The following is a 20,083-nucleotide window of genomic DNA, read 5'->3' as shown; positions in this document are numbered from 1 at the left end:
CCCACGAGTAATTTTCTTTTCATTTCTTTGCAAAAACTTAGTAAACTTAATTTACAACTGAACAAGTCAGAAGAGTTGTACAATTTTACGCAGTTGTACGACATCAACCTTTGAAAGATTGATGTATGAAAACATGCATATCATATGTTCACATTATGTTCACATTATATTCTAGAATGAAACTGTTTCCTTATGTAATTTGGCGAGAAGGTGGCAAATGTTTTATAAAACATTTGTATATAAATATACAAATACGGATAAGTGATACTTACACAGCTTATCTACTTTCAACCAATTCAAACTAAGAATTTTATCCGATACATGGTCATTATGTTTTCAGTTTATGTACAAATCTACAGCATGAATTCTGAATCTTTTGCAGTCTATTCTTACACTAAACGTGACACGCTAATCTATCTGGTTCTCATCCAGATAATTAAAAACTATTTGCTTTATTTATTTATATTTTTAAACCAATAATTCAATCATGTATTTAATAAGCAATGGGCGCTACCAGTTGTTCAGTTAAAAAATCTGTTGACAGTATGGTAAAAAGAAGAGTTCATTATCTCGCTCTCCTCGTGACTTTAAAACTGTAAGAACCAATCGCTCTGGTAATTAATGCATCTAGTGACAAGCAGTGGAATTTTGGAAAAATTTGGTCTGTTATTTCATACCCCAATGACATTAATTTAGCGTGTTCTGCAATTTAAATAAGTATTATACGAAAACCATTTACTCGACTTATTACAGTACTAAATTAAATCTGATCCCAAAAAAATCTTGTCTTATGGTCATAACTTAAAAAAATTGTCCAAGGTAACTTCAACAGAATTTCCCTCGCCCTTGAAGCACAATACAGCAAATTCCGTTTCTTTGAAAAATTATAGAAAATTATGCTTTTTTCGTACTGTAGAGGTAATGAAAAGTCGAGAAAACATAAAAGAGGCCATTCGTCCGAGGGACGCGATTACAAAAGTATTGTAATCGCGTGTAAGTAAGTGTAAGTGTAAGTAAGTAACTTCGCTTACGCTCGGAAAGTAAAAAATGTAATGACCTCTGATAACAACCTTCCTACGGACTCTAACCAACAAATTGTCTTTGCGAATCACTTCACCAATAATTATATTTAACTTCATTCTGAAAACCAGGACACTCCGTGATATCAGGAAACTATCTATTGTAGCACTAATTTTCAAAAATGGCAAAAGAGACGGTATATATAATGGGTGATCAAAAATGATTGTAATCGAGTCATCCATGTCTTTGATAGACTGGTATATAAAATGACAAATGTCAACACAAAAATGGCGAAATGGCAAATGTGAAGGTAGAAATTCTAGATGCGGTCGTAAATGTTTTCTCTTTTAGATAGAACATCCGATTAACAAAAGTGTGTATCAGGGTTCCGTGCTGGGAGCGCTGTTCTTTGTTGGTTACATTAATGACACTGTTAAAGTTATTCGGCCTAATAGTGCTATATATGAAGATGACGTAAAGATTTTCAAAGAAATTGCCTGCAAGGGGCACTGTTTGATATTGCAAAATGATCTTGTTAAACTTCTCAGTTCGAGTAATTACAATCTCCTTCCTATTAATTTCAGTGTTATGTCCTACAGTAATAAAAATGCACAAATTCTACGTGATTAACACAGTTTTGGGAAGGATATATTATTATATAATTCGGGATTTACCTATCACATTTGACTGTAAGCTCACTTCTCGTAAACATGTTAATGCCCTTTCTGATAATCATAAAGCTCTCAAATCTCTTGGATTTTTACACAATGGGAAAATAACTTTAATAGCATTAATTTATCTGTGTACCTATTTTGCAGTATGATTCAAAACTTTTCAGATAAACGGAGACTGTGATGACCGCACGTAGGAGATGATAGATACCAAGCTAATATAGAAAGCTAACATATAGGACAAGCTAACGTGCGCTCATCACAGCCTCCATTTTATCACAAATTTTCATTCAAGTCATTAGAAAGATTCGACGAAGGTTTGCAAAATACTTTATATTTAAACTAGGTTCTTATCCCGTCAGAGATTTTCCTCACGAAAATTTTCTTTAAAAAACTGAAAAATAACAGACGCGTTTATTTACTGCTGATCGTACTTCAAAAATTACTTTACTCTGGTCGATTGCTCTTTACTTAGCAAACTTTGTATTGCCGTCTCTGGATTGCTTTCTCATATACAATTCTGCTTCTTTTAACCCAACTCTCGGTATTGATGTCGATATAGCCACGTGAAAAGGACTTCGATTTGTTGATGTAGTTAAATCTTTACTTTAATTTTTAAACAGTTAAGTTTCTAATTGAAATTAGTTCATCTTTCGTATTTACCTATTGACCAATCTACTTATTAATAATATAATTAATAGTCCTAATAAGTCCCTACATTTTGCCTATTACGTTAGAAATCATTAATCTAATTTTCCAAAAAATTTAAGAACATCTTAGGATTCAGTTCTGTACTCTGTTGTACATTAATAAATTAGGACTAAAAAACGGTTTTTTAGTTTACAGAACTCTTTAAAGCAAAGTAAAAATGTACATATTTATCCTTTCTTGATCCGAAACCATTTTAGGCAATGCACGCACAAATGTGAAACTTAAAAAAAGATTCCAAAAAAATTAATGTGTTAAAACTTTATCGCACTTTGCTCTACCTCATTAAGATTTATTGTCGTTTCTGTTATTTTTTTATATATGTATTTTTAATAACAATAAAAATAAAAATAAAAAAGTTATTTTCAAGTGTTACGTCAAAGATAGAAAGTTGCAAAAGAAACTTATAAGTCCAATAAAACCTGACAAACCAGGCCCATCTGGAGCAGACAATAAAATATTCACAAATTAAGTAAACCGTAAAGCTGTAAAACGTGACATTTTCTTTTGTTTCGCAACATAAATATGAAATAGGAGTAATTAAGTAGATATGTCGTGCGTGATGTAACAATGGATCGTTATATCCAAGTCTCCTAGATAAAACACCTATATCTTCAGAACGGATAGAAATATTGAAATTATGCAAACGCCACTGTTTTTAGTTTGAAGGGGGGAAGCTTCATTTTGTACACTGCAAATGTAGAACATGTATGGAGTCGGTGTTGCGACGCAAACTTATTATTTTTTTTTAATTGCAAGAGAATGTTTTCGATAAAAAAAATGAAATATTGAGATAGTCAACGTCAGCGATTTTAGTTTAAAGAATAACGCTTTAAAAACAATTTCAAAAATCGATAAATCAACATAAGTATAGATACAATAGTAATAGTAATTAACCTTTGGTGCTGTTATAAACATTTAAATTATTGATGTTATTACTATTTTCTCTTTTTTTGTCACTAATCAATTCCATTTTGATTCCGTTTAATTTTAATCGAATGTATGATGTTTACATCATTTTTACCAACTAATACTAATGCCACAAAAATCAATGCTGTAAACATTGTCATACGATACAAACACAAATGCATCACCACACTTTTTATGATTGAAAAGTAAAACACCAATAAATTTAGATATTCGTGACGTAATTAGTGGCAGTTAATTCAGATTTCGAAAAGCGCCGGCAGATAATTCCTCACAAATCATTATTAGTTTTATCATCTGCCTACATCAAAAATACCCACACACCGAAATGTTTTTCATTTTTATCAGCAAAACGAATAAAAAAATATTGTGGTAGGAATTGTATTAAAATATGTAACTTTTTTTACTTTAATAGTATTTATTTTTTATCGTATCAAGACTGATAGTTAAATTAATTTATCGGGCACATTGTTAATTATACCCTCATAACGAATTATCACAAAATACCATTCTAACGTTTATGGTTATTGAATAAGTCTAAAGGATCAATTATGCATGTACGTAAATAAACCTACTATATACGTCATGGCCTGTGGGTAGTGGTATTATTCAACCGAAATTTTATTTGAATAATTATAGGAATTTTACCCAGAAACCAGCGTTATTTTAAATTTGATTATATTCAAAAATTATATATTTACATGATGGATAAACCACAAAATGTAATCATTTTACTTTTAACGTTTACTTGCTAGTTACAAGAGCTCATTAATCGTAACGTTGATTATTCAAATACGGCAAACATTTCTTAGCTAACTGGCAACAAGTGAGTTAATTCTCCTCTACTAAAATTTCACTCTAATGTCTTGCAGCGGTCTAATAAAGCAAACTCTACCATTATATCAAGAAGGTAGGCTCTCTAGATTATTGCTAACAATTACATTAATTTATCACTTCGCTGGGTTCGCAAACAACTTGGGGTTGGGTTGTATGATGTACAAACATAAATACTACACCACTATTCACTAACGATAAGCAACCTGTGACCACCCACGTGTTCTAATAAATGTATTAAAACCCACATGGTATAATTCGCATTTATATAGCGATAATTCAGTCAACATATTTTTGTTCGTGCGTGTATGACATAGAAAGAATCATTCTAAAACAACACTTAAATGTAATGGGAAAGATATACGAGTAGCTTCACTTCATGTTTCTAAACTACGTTTTAAATTATTGATGTAATAACTACAAATTTGTAGCAAAAACACGTACTTTGATGTCATAAAAGATGTCTACAGTAGATTGAACAATACTTTTATCGATGTTAACGATGTATAAAGTTAATATTTAAAACCAATGCTGCACTGAAAAACTGGATCACAAGGATAAATCTCTAACATGTGCAGTTAATAGTGGGTAAACATAAAACTTAATGCAATCTTTTTTTTTTTCAATATTTATGATTTTATGTCAGTATTTTTCTTCCCAAAATTATTGTTAAAACTTGTTTCATATGAAACTTGATTTTTTTAAATAGTACGAGTAGTCAAATGTTCCGTTTTTAAATAGTGCAATTTTTTAGAAGATATTATTTCTAGAACATCGAATAACTCCGATTTAATGATTGTAAATAGTGAATACATTGTTATGAAAGCTTTTTGAAAAATTAAAAAAAACAGTTAGCCTTTCATCTTGAAAACAAACGAAGTTTAAAGTTTAAAAAAAATACAGAACATAAAGCTTGAGTATTTTTCAACTGCTTCCATGCTTTTGAACAATCCTGTATATAATGGTCTAAAATGAAAACTTCTTAAAAAGAGGACCGACTTGAATTTTTTTATCGAACTTGTTCTAACTGTATGCGTCAGGAAAATCCTATATTTTTTATTTCAGTGACTTTAACCTTTAATTCAAAAGATATGTAAGGCACCTGTTCTGACCGTTATCTCAGTCGGTGACGGACGAATTTCATCGGAAATAATTGCACAAGAGCTTTTTCTTTATTCGAACAAAGTTACTTTTTCTTAACAAGAATTTACTTGTTTGGTAACTGAATGAGACAAGTTGTCTCAGTTCAAAGACGAGTCGACACGACAAGTCGCTTTACCTAACAATTTGTGGAGTCTGTTTACCAAAGAAAAAGCAAGTTTGGTTCAGGTGTAATTCGATAGGATAATTCAATAAATGGTTTCTCTTTCCCTTTAAACGTGACGACAATTTTTAAATTTGGCACAAGTATTTTCACTTTCAGGACCACCAATGGCAAATAAATTGTTATTCATTAATTATAGTGGAATAGTGTATTGTGCTGTGTGTACACTCTGTGAGTGAGTTTGATAGGTATCTTGAAAAGTCGGTCTAAAGCTGGAATTATCAACTGCTAATTTTATTGTTGTGTAATTGTAGGTTTAGTGGGAAGTGTGTGTTTGAAACTGGCTGAACGTATGTTACGTGCCATATGCTTGTCGTTATAGTTGTTTACCTCTTTCGTGATTACGCTACCTACGTTACATAGGCAGCTCATAAACTAAATAAATTTAAATGAACAATCACTACTAGGTATATGTAATTAGTAATTACTAATTATTTTACAAAATATATTTTATTTAATTTAACTAAATCAAATGACGGCATAACTCAAATGTAGATGACATCACATAAAAATCAATACTTTCTAAAAAACACAAGTCAGGAAACTAATTTACCTGCTGTTCATTCACTTTTCCCCATTGTATCATTGTTTGTTAAAATTCCTATTAAAATTCAAATTTAAGACGTGACAAAGATACTTAGATAGACCAAAGGACTTTTCACACGATCTGGGATATCTTTCGGAACAAATTTTTGTGAGTTTTTAATGAAGTTGTTGAAGTTCTGATATCCAACTTACTGCTCCCTATGATTTTATTAAATATATAAATATATATAATTTTTTATTAAATTATTATTGTTATTATTAATATTATTATTGTTGTTTAAAAATATAAGAATATTTAAAATCAAAATAACTTTTGAAAAAAAAAACACGAAAAAATATTTGAGGTATAAACACATGTATAATATTTTAAAGAATTTAAAATATGCTTACTATTTGCTACTCGACATCTAATTGTTTTACTTCTTACTTGTAATATGAATGGAGAACAACTACTCTTACATTTTCTCGACATTTTATGATTCCTAGAGTATGAAGAAATAGGTCTCCCGCGTTACGCACACATAGTTATAAAATGCATTCACAACAAAATTTCTTTAATTTTAAAATAAAATTTATTGCAATTTGTACAAATTGATTTATATGCATTATTAACACAACATTTTAACCATGATACACGAAGACATGGCTCCGATGGATGAATTTTCGTATGCTTTGCGCAATATCATACCATGTTTTCTTACACCATGATTTTAACCATTTTTAACCAAATGCCAAATTTATTCGTTTATTCATGATAGGCCATATTTTCAGTTAGCATGTTATGAAAACTTTTAGTGGACAAATTAAATTGACAAAAATGTTGACGATTCGGACAAATCTTTCATTTTTGTTTGTAATTTTGGAAAATTTATTTCTTTTTCATGGTTAGGAAAACTGTGTTGGTGTGTCAAACCGCATTAGGGAACTCAACCATGCCACTAATGCTACCAACATTTGATTTGATTTCGAGGACCAATAAGTTTGGCACTTGGAATTAGTAATAACCTGCAACAAATTACACAAAGCTTAAAAATCTGTCTATTCACTCTTTAGCTAGGTTAAAAAAATATATTTCCCCCTTCTTACATAATCCCAAACATAATTTACTCCCTTCACATCTAGCTAAAAAAATACGATGCAGTGAATACAATTTTCAAAACCAAGTCAAAATATGTATATCTAATTTCCATACATAATTTACTTTTTGTTAACATCTATCTACACTCAGCTCTGTTCAAATTCTTTTGGGAAATAAAAAATGGGAAGATCATCCACTAAATTTTTTGACTTATAATGCCTATTATTAATGTGTTTAAGCATGCACGATTTTAAAGAAAATTTTTCTCCACAGGTTTCACAAATGTATGGTTTTTCTCCAGTATGTGTCCTCATATGCACTTGTAAATGTGTCGACTGCGTAAACCTCCTATTGCACAGTTTGCACTCAAAGTTTTTAATACCAAAATGGATGCGCATATGTCTTTGAACCCCATTAGAAAATGGGAAACTTTTACCACAAATGGTGCACAAAAACGGGGTTCTTTTAGTTTTATGTCCAGGAGGGGCGTCATGAGATTTGATGTGTCTTCTTTGGGATGACTGTCTCTGAAATTTCTTTTCACAAATTGGACATGTGTAATTCTTTTCACCAGTGTGAGAAGTAATGTGTTCTTTTAAGTGGTAAGCTTGCTTAAACTCCTTACTACAATAGGAACACACGAATTTTCGAACTTCATTATGGACACGAGTTAGGTGTTTACGTAATTGCCAATTTTTACCAAACTGAGCTACACAGTACTCACAAGTAAAAATTTCGTCGCCTGAGACTTTCGTGTGGTGTTTCCGTTTTTTGTGTCTTTTGGGTAAAGAGCTTACAATGTCTTTACTAGAAGAGTCATCACTAGAGTAATTATCACTATTAACAAAATCATCGTCACAATCACTCTCTGATTTCACGTATTGTAGATCACTATCACTTAGAGCAAATTTAAAATCGTCACACACGTCTTCTTTTTTAATTAGTTCCTCACTACCATCATTATTCCGTAAGTATTCCTGGGAGGTCAATACAGTTAATCGAAACTTGTAACAAATCCGTAAATGTTTCACACATAGCCCACACATCTCCATATCATCATTTTCTATCTGAAATTTGACTCGAATAATAAATGAACATTAAAAAACACAAACAACTTACTAAATCTGGTGTTATGCAAGTTTTCAATTTATCTAAATAGGAGATTTTATCTGTGTCATAATTTTGGATATTGTAAAACTTTTTGCTGTCGTTTTTGCGGCATGTAAAGCATACCTTGACTGTGTCACTCATTTTATTTATTCTGTGTAAATATTGACTTCTAAACAGTTACGCTTTTGAGGTTATGTTTCCTGACATTTGACACAACTAATTGTGGCACAGCTGACCACAGCTCTCTACTTTATCGATCGCATAGGGAGCGCTCGCGCATTCAAACTGAACTTTTTCTTTTATTGTTTTAAATGTAACCACTTGCAGATTCTTGGAGTTCTGTGTAGCTGGAAAGCAACTTTATCTCATTTCTTGAAATAATATTAATGATTATAAGTAACTAACGCAACAGAAGTTCATAGAAATACTCAAAATGTACACAAATATAATTTAAATAGTAAATATGTATAGATTAAAAATAAGCATCCTTTTTACTATGTCAGATCATGCAGTATTTAAAAAATCTCCATATTTCTATTATTATGTCTATTTGCGAATAAGAACTATTGAAAGAAACATTTAATTGTAGAAAAAATAATTCAGTTTCTCCGTGTTACAAATTAGTTATTGACAACAATGTAAAAACATGTAAATATTCAAGGTTTTAAATTAAACTGGCGTTTCGGCAACCAGGTTGACATCCTCTCCACAAAACCAAACTAATTTATAACCTATCTACCATACTACTCCCACCCTTCCCCTTTTCTGACTGCACAAGGGTGTGTAGATGGACGAGATCAGAATAAGCCCGAGGTCTGAATTCACTACATAATTTTTGTTTTTTATATTTGTTAGACTTTCGTGTATGTGTAGAATTTACAGTTATTGACAGACTTAACTAATTATAAAAAGTTGATGTCTACTCTGTGGTCATATTCAAAAATATGTTGATTTTTCCAACCTCTCTTTCAGGTGAATTTTTTGTTTGTTCAATATATTTTTGATCACAATCGTTACAGCTTATTTCATAAATCCTCGACTTTTCATTAAGCTCTACTTTATCGTTGGATGAGCTTCCAAGAAGGCTTTAAATGTTCTATCCGGATGTTTAAACAACCTTAATACCCAGTCTTTTGAACATTTTTTCTAGCCCTTTTATAACTGAAAGGACAAAAGCGATGTGACTAGAAAAGTAGTGGATTCTGCGACCAATTTCTTAAATTTAAACATATTAATTCATTTATTTTTGGCGGTATTGGTTTAAGATGCTATTTGGTCACAGATGAGGAGGTTGGAAAAGTCAAAGTCAATAAAACCACTAAGTATATGTCTTGTAGCAGTAGATACATCATAGATATCAAATGGTGCTCAGTTAATCGACTTTACTTAAATCTTGATAAATGCTCCATCGTAACTTACTCAAGAAAACATGATGCTATACTCTTTTCTTACAATATAGATGGTACTTTAATTAAGCGATGTGAGTCTATTAAAGATCTTGGTATCCTCTTTGATTGTAAGTTTAGTTTTGTCGATCATATAAATGATATGGTTTCCAAATGCTTTCGGACGTATGGATTTATTTACAGAATTTGTCGTGACTTTAAGCGTGTCGACACGTTACAGGCTCTATTTTTCACACTAGTCAGATCGAGAATTGAATATGGTGCCTTAATTTGGTTTCCAATTTATCAAAACCATATTGATCATATAGAATCGGTTCAACGCTTGTTCTTAAAATTTATGTCTTTTCTTTTGGATGGGGTCTATCCTTGTCGAGGATATGACCACTCGTTATTATTATTAAGATTTAATTTTTTATCATTACATAAAAGACGAATTATTATCGCCATTAAATTTTTGGTTTTTTTAGTTAGAAATCAAGTAGACTGCCCTGAATTGCTTCATTATTTAAATTTTCTTGTACCAAGAATTAGTGCACGCCATAATCATGTATTTTATTGTACTGCTGACAGAACTAACGTTTTAAGAAGATCTCCAGTTAGTATTATGTGTAGTTATTTCAATCAAATTTCACACTTATGCGATATAAATTTCGACTCGATTAACAAAATTGTTAGTTGTGTTAAGCAATCATTATATGGGTAGAATTTTCTTTTCTTTTTAGTTTTACTTTCTTGTTATTGTTAATTTTTAATTTTAATTTTTAGTTTTTCCTGTAATTGGGTGGTTAGGATTAGTGGGGAATTTCTCCAGTATTAAAAAATGCCTACATTAAAAAAATAAGATAATGAAGACGACGTACCGAGTACATAATATCGAACTACCAAATGGTTTTGTTTTTAGTAGTCCATTTTTATTTCTTTTTTTTTTTAGAAAATTTCAGAATGTTCATGTACTTACGAAATTAACACAATGTTTCAGTGACAAAGTTTAGTTTCAAGATGTAAATTTTTTTCAGATATAAATCCATAATTTGATGTAACAGAACAAATAAAATGTACAGTCGAAAACATTTGTTTTTTTCGAGCCACCACCGATACCATTTATGTACAATCGTAAATGTGTCAAGAAAATTTAGAATTAATTCCACAAAAAAAGTTTGAAACGGAGTTAGACCAAGAAATCAAATTACTTTCTCCATTTTTAAACATGAATTAGAAAAAATCAAAAATGATAAAATTTGATTCTATGATTTTTGTTTTGTGATAATCTTTATAAAGTAAAAATCAGTGGCGCAAATAAGATATCCCCTGCCCCCCCTCCCACACCTCGAGGGTGCCAATTCCAAAGGGACGCGGATAATATATATTTAACGTACTTAGATAACCAACTGGAAGAAAGTATTCTCAATTTCTCAGTACATGCTGAACTTCGACTGTTTATGTCTATACTTCCAACTATTAGCATTTCAGATCGGAAGCATCAGCGGCGGTATTTATGTTAAAAGAGAATGAAACTTGATTGATTAAGCACACACGTTTTTTTTTTTCTAAAAAACTCAATGTCTAGCGTAAATACCATTAATTTGAAGAATATTTAGTTGTCAAAATTATAATATGACGTTATCATTTGGAGGGAGGCATAAACTAACAAGTTTTGATTGACGATTTATCATGCTTCCAATAACCCTAAAATGTTTGCAAGGTTTCACAGTATTCGATTTTGCAATTTCAAAGATAATTTGTAAAATATATAATATATACAATTTTGATTTTTTATTTTCAAAGATCTAGATGTCTAGGATAAAAACTCAACACGGATTCATAGATCATACCTGCAGGAGAAAGATATTTTATAAAATTTAAAGAACATATTGTATTCGGTAAAAGTATCAGATAACGTCATAACGAGCGTAAGCTAAGGAAGTATAGTAATCGAGTACATCGGACGAATTGCCACTTTCGTAATCTCCGAAACTGCTGGACCGATTGTTGTCAAATTTTGTATGTATGTTAGAAATATCATGTAGATGGTTAAATGCTAGCCAAAATTTGGCTAATCATCTCCACCAACAATTTGATGACGTCATCTCACTGAACCGTATTTTAAAATGAGTTGAATGTTATGCAAAAATATATTCCTATACTTGTAGTATACGAATCCGCTTTCAGGTTTTTCGCTTAACGTGCACATTTTCGCAAAAAAATTGCACGTTATAATAACGTTATATTACTTACCACCACTCGTGGCTCAGTGGCTCAGTGACTCAGCAGCTTACTCGGTGAACCAGCGACATTGTGTCGGGGGTTCGATGCCGAACTTAACACTTTCATTTTTTTTGTTCTTGCACTGGTAATGCGCTGTAATAGAAAACAGGATAGTTAAACATGTTTTTAGTTTCTTGTTGGAAAATAAGACTTCGTATATTAAGAAAAAATGGACCAAATATAAGCCCCGCCCACCCACCCCTTCTCGATTGTGATGAATATTTTATTCATCGTGAGCGGAAGGGCGGAGTTTAGTTGCAAAATCCTCATTCCTGTACAAGAAATTACCATATGAAATATGTTTTTAAAAGGGTAGAATTATTTAGAGAAATGTTGATGTTACAATTAAACTCCGCCCTTCGGTCTGAATATGAATGAAAAACTCATTATAATTGAGATCGGAGCGGGTGGGTGGGGCTTGATCTTTGTTTTTTTTTTTATATACATAGTTTTCTTTCAACAATTTTGAAATTTTAAATTGACTCGTGAACTTTCAAATCAAAAAACTGCAAAATCTAAAAACTGAAACGTCCAAAAGTTGGAAAATCGGAAAGCTGGAAAATTTAAAAATGAAAACTCAAAAGAAAATTAAAAATTGAAGATAAATTGAAGAAAAAAATTCAACTCAAATAAGCTGCGGGACCGTTATTTACGCCAGTGGTTTTTACTTTATAGAGGTTATCAGAAAACCAAAATCGCAAGAAAAAGATAATTTTTCAGAAAAGTGAGATTTATTTGAATAAATTTTGATCATGATTTCAGAGCATTGGATTTCGAAATTTCAAACCTAATAGACTGTAAAATGTTATTATAAAATTTTGATTTTTTTTCGAAAATTCTGAATCTCTAGGGTAAAAACTCAATGCAGATTTATAAAAGACAAGTGCAGAAGTGTCTAGTTTTATAAAATTTAAATAAGATTTACTAATGTACATTTTGAAAATGACGTCATCCCATTATTGGTGGGGATGAATAGCCAAATTTTGGTTAGAGTTTTACCGTCTACACGATATTCCCAAATTACATAAAAAATTGACAGGCGACAGACGGCGGATAGATAGCGGAAACGAGGGATCTATTTTTTCGTACTTTAGGGGTCATGAAATGTCGAGAAAATATGCAAATACCCAGTGACTTATCAAGAGAAAAAATTAAAAAATATGCAGTGAACTTAGCAAGATTGTTAAGCATCATTAAAATCGACAACCTGAGCTAGGGGTAAACTCGTATTTCAATAAAGGTTTATTTATAATTTTTTTAAATGATACAATAAACTTTTCGTAAAAAGGATATATTAATTTGAAAAACTCTACATTTACTCAGCAGTAGAATGGATTTTATTAATTTTATTAAAAATTAAGAAAAATTTTATTAAAAATTAATAAGACATTGTTTTTGACTTAAAAGTTTTCTTAATGTTCTAAGTCACCACAAATTTGACAAAAAACAAAAATAACGCCACTTTAGCCCATTCTCTCAGCGGATAGCAGCACAATTACAATTGTAATTTTAATCCTTATAACGGTCTCAGAACTTCAGGAAACTCGGGTAAAACGTTTTAGAGATAATCGACTCCATAAAATAAAAGATTATTATTCAAACTCAAGCAATACCGTATCTCAGGTTGTACTGGCCAATAAGGATTTATTTAATAATATTTTCAGGTAAAAGAAAAGGGAAGGAAAGGACCAAAACACACGCAAACACGAAATTTAGCAATCCTTAGAATAAACTTGTTACAACAGTCTTCTCATATATTTTTCAGACAGTAAAAAACTGAGCTGAAAACCACAATTTATAGTACATACTATAACAGGAGTAAATTATAATTTGTATAAGAGATTACAAAAGTGTTGAGCATTTAACACTAACCTAACAAATTAAAATTTTGCCTTGGTACTAGAGTGGCAAAATTTGGCCTTTTTACTGACCTAATAAATCTAACATCATCCAGTACGTGCTGCCACTATTTAGACGATTAAGTTTCAACTATTAGCAAATGGGAAATAATCTTCCATATTTGACGCAACACTCCTAGAAGGCAACCATTGCATCATTCCATACTTCACGCTTTACTCCAAATTAATAACTGACTTCATTTTAAAATTTCGAGCGCCAACATTCATTTTAGGGGTAATTTTAGAGGTAGATTGTTTTTATATTATGAACAGAAGCCGAGGTAAAATGCAATCATTAGAGCGCTTTAGGTTGGTATAATAAGAAACTTTACCAACAATTTCACATCAAAGCTAAGCCAAGCAGCCGACGGGGAATGCCTCACATTTTCAAGAGAGCGTGCACAACCTACCCTCAGTCCTCTAAATTTCATTCTTAAAATTCCTGCTCTAACAAACAGATTAATTTTAAAGATGAAAAAGTTAATTTCGAATAAGTAGATACCGCTTGTTTAATCTCACCCCTTGCGCTTTACACAGTGTCTTTCAAGGGTAGAACAAATTCCACAAAGAATTCAGAAGTGAAATTGACAAAAATTCACGATGTGATGACATCCGCGAACACAAATATTTTCCACACATAGAAGGATTTTATTGGGGTATAGGTCTCAGTTCACATATTCACCACCCGCCAAGACAGTTTACAAAAAGCAAAAGTTGCAAATCTTATAAGAAAATCTGCAAAGATGGAAACGATATCTCGAGATTTTGACACTTTGTCGAGAAACTTTAATATTCTCTCTATATGCAAACCCACAGAAGATACATTAGCGCAGACAAGCTATAAAACGAAATAAGCAAAACACTGCTCAACGCGAATACAATTTATTAACTCAATTTAAGAACTATTTTTACTTTCCGCATGAGAGAATATAAAACGACACTCGTTACAATCTACAAAGCTACATTTTACATTTTAAAGAGCGGTTCATTACGTTGTAATGTTTAACGATACTCTTTGAAGAGTGTCGAACCTAAAGAAATTGCTACGAATGAGGACTATTTGAATAAGCTTTTAATCAAATCTGACCTATCCGAACTGCAAACAGAACACTCCCATGTATTCCAGTAAATAGAACGCAAAAAGTTTGACCTGTTAAATAGGTCAAAGCATCATCACATGGGAGCTTTGACCACTGAAGCTCGTGCGGATTAGATGATAAAAGCAAACGTTTGTATTTTAGCACATGTTAAAATGTGCCCCCGTTTGATTATAATTAAATCCTTTCATGTTACTTTGCGAATACAATTAATTGGGTTTTATATTCGAGCAAACTCGTTCATATAAAATTTTATTCTGTCGGGATGATTGGATTAAATTCTAGACAGTTTCGCCAAAATAAACAATAACGTGTTTTGTCTTTCTGGAAACACCACAAATTCTTTTGTGTAAATGTTGATTAAATGAAAAAGGAGCTACAAGATCTTGCTGTTCTTTATTGAAATCGATGTAGGGGGGAATTTTTTTGTCACTATTCGTGATCCAGGTGATCTTGGAGATTGCATGTTGTTTATTCTAATAACCAGTTAAATTAATCAACAAGTTAAGTCGTTTATATGCTCTGCTTTTACGATCAACTGTTATCGATTCGAACCATGACATAAATATTTCTGCTAGTTACATTTATATCTTTCATCCGGACACTGCATCAACCACAAATAAAATGAAAATATCTCATATGATATCTAGCATGTTTCCGAACGCCGAAGTTGGTAAGCAGATTTATATTCAACTCTTAGTACACTTACCTAAGGCTTCCGCTTCAATTTCTGAGAATCTTTATAAATAATAAACTGATTAATTTTGTATCAAAACTTCTATAAATTATATTTAAGGTTCCGTTAAATCAGCCTCCGAATCCACTTTATCAGGGATTTTGCCATTTAAACAATCAATAAAATGATGAATTCGTTTGTTAACGAATTCGTCGTCTAACACCTGTTACCTCGAGAAATTTTCTGTTGTGATAAATCGTACAACGTACGTGCTCCATTATATTGTGTTTATTTCTTTCTCTAGAAAAAGCAGAGAAGTAGATGTAAGTTAATGGTGACGTAAATAAAGAGTTGGAATGTGGAAGCAATTTAAAAAATGGTTATCAATCATGTTTCATAAAATTATAAACCCCCACGCTCGTACCTAATTTTCAAACTTTTTTTTAGAATAATTAATAATCAATAATTTAATTTGGCTCGTTAAATTGAAATTTATGTTATGAAAAATCGCTCAGTCTTTGTCAGTTTGCACTATATTAGCTAATGAGTTGTATCTTATATCAAGCTGAAAAAATATTGAATTGCGCATTATAAATCAATAAAATGACAGGAGAGATTGATAAATTGCTTACAAGAGAAATGTAAAAGGAAAAAAAGAAATAATAAGTTATTCTGTAGGAGTAGGTTTTAATGCACTTGTTAAATATCTAACCAACATTCAAGTTGTTTGATTTCGAATGAAGACTATTATATAACTTCTAGTACCTATAGGCATAGTTATAGAATTTAAAGAGTACAACTTATTACTCCATTTAATAGGTTACTACTTATAATCATGATATTGCAGTTTTGTTCTAAATTATGTATGGCCATCATTATAGTTCAAATATTGCAAGATAATTAAGTTTAACTTATTGAAAGTGTAAACAGTAAACAGGTTTTTTATTAATAATAAACTATTGTTTTTAATTTTCTGGAAATTTTAACAAATAATATCCTTGCTGTTTGTTAACAAAATTTGTATGGTACTAGATTGACTTTGTTTAACTTTGTTATTGCTAGTATTTATTTACATGGTGAGAAAAAATGTTGTCAAATTTGATCTTTTTCTTTATTGTAGTAATTTCAGATGTTCACCGACATAGAAATGTTAGGTCATTGTTTGAATTTGGGGTTATTTTATTTGCATAGTCAAGAATGATTCATTTTGTCTTGTTTTATCTCCTTTAGTACTTTAAAAGCACTAAAGTAGGTATGATTCGTTCTTTTATAACGCTGATAAGATATGGGAGATTACAATTTAAAAACCAATGCCACTAAAATTTTGGCGTATCATTGAGAACACATTTAAATAGGTTTCATTTATTTAAAATCATGTACAGTAAGGTATATATATATATATATTATAGATATATACAATATTTTTCTTACCGTCGAGATGAGTCGGTGTACGGTTAAAATTGTGAAGAATAAGAAGTACTATGTTAGGCGAACAATTTCGCTCCAAAACTATATCATTTCAAAATGACTGTCGACGCAGCAGGCCATGATTTTGTACAAAGCCAGCTATAGATTTATTACAAAAAACTGGCCTAAGGTTATTTTAACTGAACTTCCCTAGCCCCTGAAGTGCAGCCAAATAAATCCAACTTCTCTGAAAAATTATCATTTTTTTGCGATTTTGATTTTCCGATAACCTCTATAAAGTAAAAACTAGTGGCGTAAATAACGTTCCCGCAGCTTATTTGACTTGAATTTTTTTCTTCAAATATTAATTTTTTTGTTCCTTCATTTTTTCGAGTTTTGAAATTTAAGTTATCTCTTCGAGTTTTCATTTTTAAATTTTTAATTTTTAGATTTTTCAGTTGTTCATTTATTCAGTTTTTCGAGAAAAACGAGAAAGTGCAAGTTATTTTACTTGATTTACATTGGAAGTCCAGTCCAAAATTATTGAATAATAGATTGACTTTATGTTTTTTATTGTAATATTTCTTGCTCTTTGCGGCAAAAAATTGTTGAAAGAAAAAAAAAACAAAGATTAAGCCCCTCCCACCCGCTCCGATCTCAGTTGTGACGAGTTTTTCATTCCTAATCAGGCGAGGCGCGGTCATATGGTAATTTCTTGTAGAGAAATGAGAATTTTGCAACTAAACTCCGCCTTTTAGCTCACGTTGAATAAAATATTCATCACAATCGAGAAGGGGTGGGTGGGCGCGGCTTATATTTGGTCCATTTTTTTCTTAATATACGAAGTCTTCTTTTCCTAATAAGAAACTGAAAAATTGTTTAACTATCCTATTGTTGAAAGAAAATTCTGTATATTAAAAAAAGTTGTCACAGCGCATTACCAGTGCACGAAAAAAAAAAAAGGAAAATGAGCCACGAGCTCATATATTTCGTGGTGGTAACATAAAAAAAACTGAAAGTGGTTTCGTATAGGAGTATATTTTTGTATAACATTCAACTCATTTTAAAATACGGTTCATTGAGATGACGTTATCAAATTGTTGGTGGGAATGACTAGCCAAATTTTGACTAGCATTGAACCATCTTCATAATATTTTTAACATATAATATTTACAAAATTTGACAACAATCGGTCCAGCAGTTTGGGAGATTACGTGTCTTATAAAATTGGATACAGGCAGACAGGTAGACGGAAACGGAAGACTACTTTTTTCGTACTGAAGGGGTCATGAAACGTCGAGAAAATATAAAAGTGGCAATTCGTCTGATGGACGCGATTACTATACTTCCTTGGCTTATTAAGCTCGGGAAGTAAAAAGTAATAAGATGTCAATTTTATCGGTTTAAGGTTACGATTTTAAAAGACCGCAAAGAAAGAAGTCCGTGATAACGACAAACGCCTCAGGTTCCTTTTCATGTAAAAACGACATTGCTTTTATCATGAAAATTTGTAAAATAAGCAAACTCAAAACGACGAAGATTACACTATGGACTGACACACGTGTTTCTGACAAGACAATTGAAATGAAAAAAAACTATAAACAATATAACCGTGACATAATAGTGTTATGAAGATGTAACACATTATTTAACGAGGGAATATAACTTCAACACAACTTTTATTTTCCAACTCTCATCTTAAACAACCTTACAGACAACATAATATATTTATACAATCCTACTGCTCTGAGAACTTGAAATATGTGCTAATATGAAATATATTTAAAACAGATAACCAACACGGAAAAATGTGTTCTCAATGCTCAGTACAAGCTTAACTTCGAATGTTTATGTTTATACTTCCAACGAATTCGACTATTATGGTTCAGATAACAAGCATTAGCGGCGGCATTTGTGAAAGTACCTAAAGTTCAATTGATTTTGTCCTCAACACAGAGGAAAGGACTAATTAATTAATGAATTAAGCACACTCGGTGTTTTTCTCAAAAAAACTAGATGTCTAGCATACACTCTCACAAATTTGTAGAACAAAAACAAGTTGTAAGATCACGTCACTATTGTGGGGGAGGGGCATAAACGGACAAATTTTGGTTAACGATTTACCATGATTCCAATAACCTTAAAAAGTTTGCAAGATTTCACAGCATCCGGTTTTGCAACTTCAAAGTTAAATTGCTAAATGTTGTATAATTTTGTGCAGGAGTATCTTATTTTATAACATGTAAATAATAATAACATACAAATAAAACTGGACATCAATCGGTCCGGAAGTTTCGAAGATTATCCATCTAATAAAAATTGACACAGACGAGAGACAGACAGACAGACAGACGTATTCTAAGGGTCATGAAATGTGGACAAACACGAAAGTGGCCAGTCGCACGGTGGATTCGATTACAGTGCTTCCTTAGCTTACCATCGAGAAATAAAAATAAATTAATAATTATTTTCATTATGTTTAGCAATGAGACTTTTATATTGCCTCTGATCCCTTTCCAAGTGCAAACCTCCGCCAAAATATTCATAATACGAACGATTGAAAACAAAGCTTTTTTTAGTCAGGGCCAGAAAAAGCAAAACAGGTTAGTGTGTTTTTCAATAACGCATTTACTGTACTTGAAGTTTGTTTTTGGGTGTACACAGCAAATTATCGGATATTATGAACCAAGTTCAGAATGGATGTATCGATTATAAAATCAGTGTAAAAGAAAATTTTACCTGAGGTAAATTCGTTTTCGAACTGCCACGTTGTAATTTCTAAAACAATTTCAGGCGCTGCAAATATAGATAAAACAAATTTATAACGAAGTGAATGTACTAGAACTAGATAATTAATATAATAAGCTGTTATTTGGGAATTTATATGAAATTGGAAGTATTTTTTAACTGCATGAAAAACAGTCGTATACAAAATCCAAAATACCTACTAAGTATTTAAACAAAATGTTCGTTAAATAATAATAGAGTAGCAAATAAAAACCTCGCCTCTTACAATAAATAATAAAAATTAAAATGAAGAAAAACTACCCATTCATAGAACTAAGGTATTTCTCTGTATCTGGAAATATACTACAAACGTAATCACTGGTAAATTA

At 31.3% G+C, this 20,083-nt stretch overlaps 2 protein-coding genes across 2 annotated transcripts in view; one reads left to right on the top strand and one right to left on the bottom strand.

Annotated features, from left to right (window-relative positions):
* LOC135122668 (uncharacterized) overlaps positions 1-20,083 on the top strand; it is a 124,705-nt gene that overhangs the window by 82,535 nt on the left and 22,087 nt on the right. The window lies entirely within an intron of this gene.
* Positions 6,626-8,445, bottom strand: LOC135119400 (myoneurin-like). Its single transcript, XM_064043819.1, has 2 exons — positions 8,228-8,445; positions 6,626-8,175 (listed from the first exon to the last, which is right to left on the bottom strand). The coding sequence occupies exons 1-2, from the start codon at positions 8,357-8,359 to the stop codon at positions 7,255-7,257; spliced, it is 1,053 nt and encodes a 350-aa protein (XP_063899889.1). The 5' UTR covers positions 8,360-8,445; the 3' UTR covers positions 6,626-7,254.

The sequence above is a fragment of the Zophobas morio genome, unplaced genomic scaffold (genome assembly GCF_036711695.1).
Source record: "Zophobas morio isolate AGI-343-1 ecotype UQ-CSIRO unplaced genomic scaffold, CSIRO_AGI_Zmor_V1 ptg000005l, whole genome shotgun sequence".
In the NCBI taxonomy this organism is placed as follows: domain Eukaryota; kingdom Metazoa; phylum Arthropoda; class Insecta; order Coleoptera; family Tenebrionidae; genus Zophobas; species Zophobas morio.
Note: the sequence above shows the minus strand (reverse complement) of the source record. Positions and strands in the feature narration are given on the sequence as shown.

What these genes read in the sequence shown, in the direction of transcription:
- LOC135119400 (XM_064043819.1), bottom strand. Translation starts at nt 8,359, where the DNA reads ATGAGTGACACAGTCAAGGTATGCTTTACATGCCGCAAAAACGACAGC. An exon ending in CTTGCATAACACCAGATTTA is followed by an intron (nt 8,176 to 8,227) that starts GTAAGTTGTTTG and finishes GTCAAATTTCAG; the next exon opens with ATAGAAAATGATGATATGGA.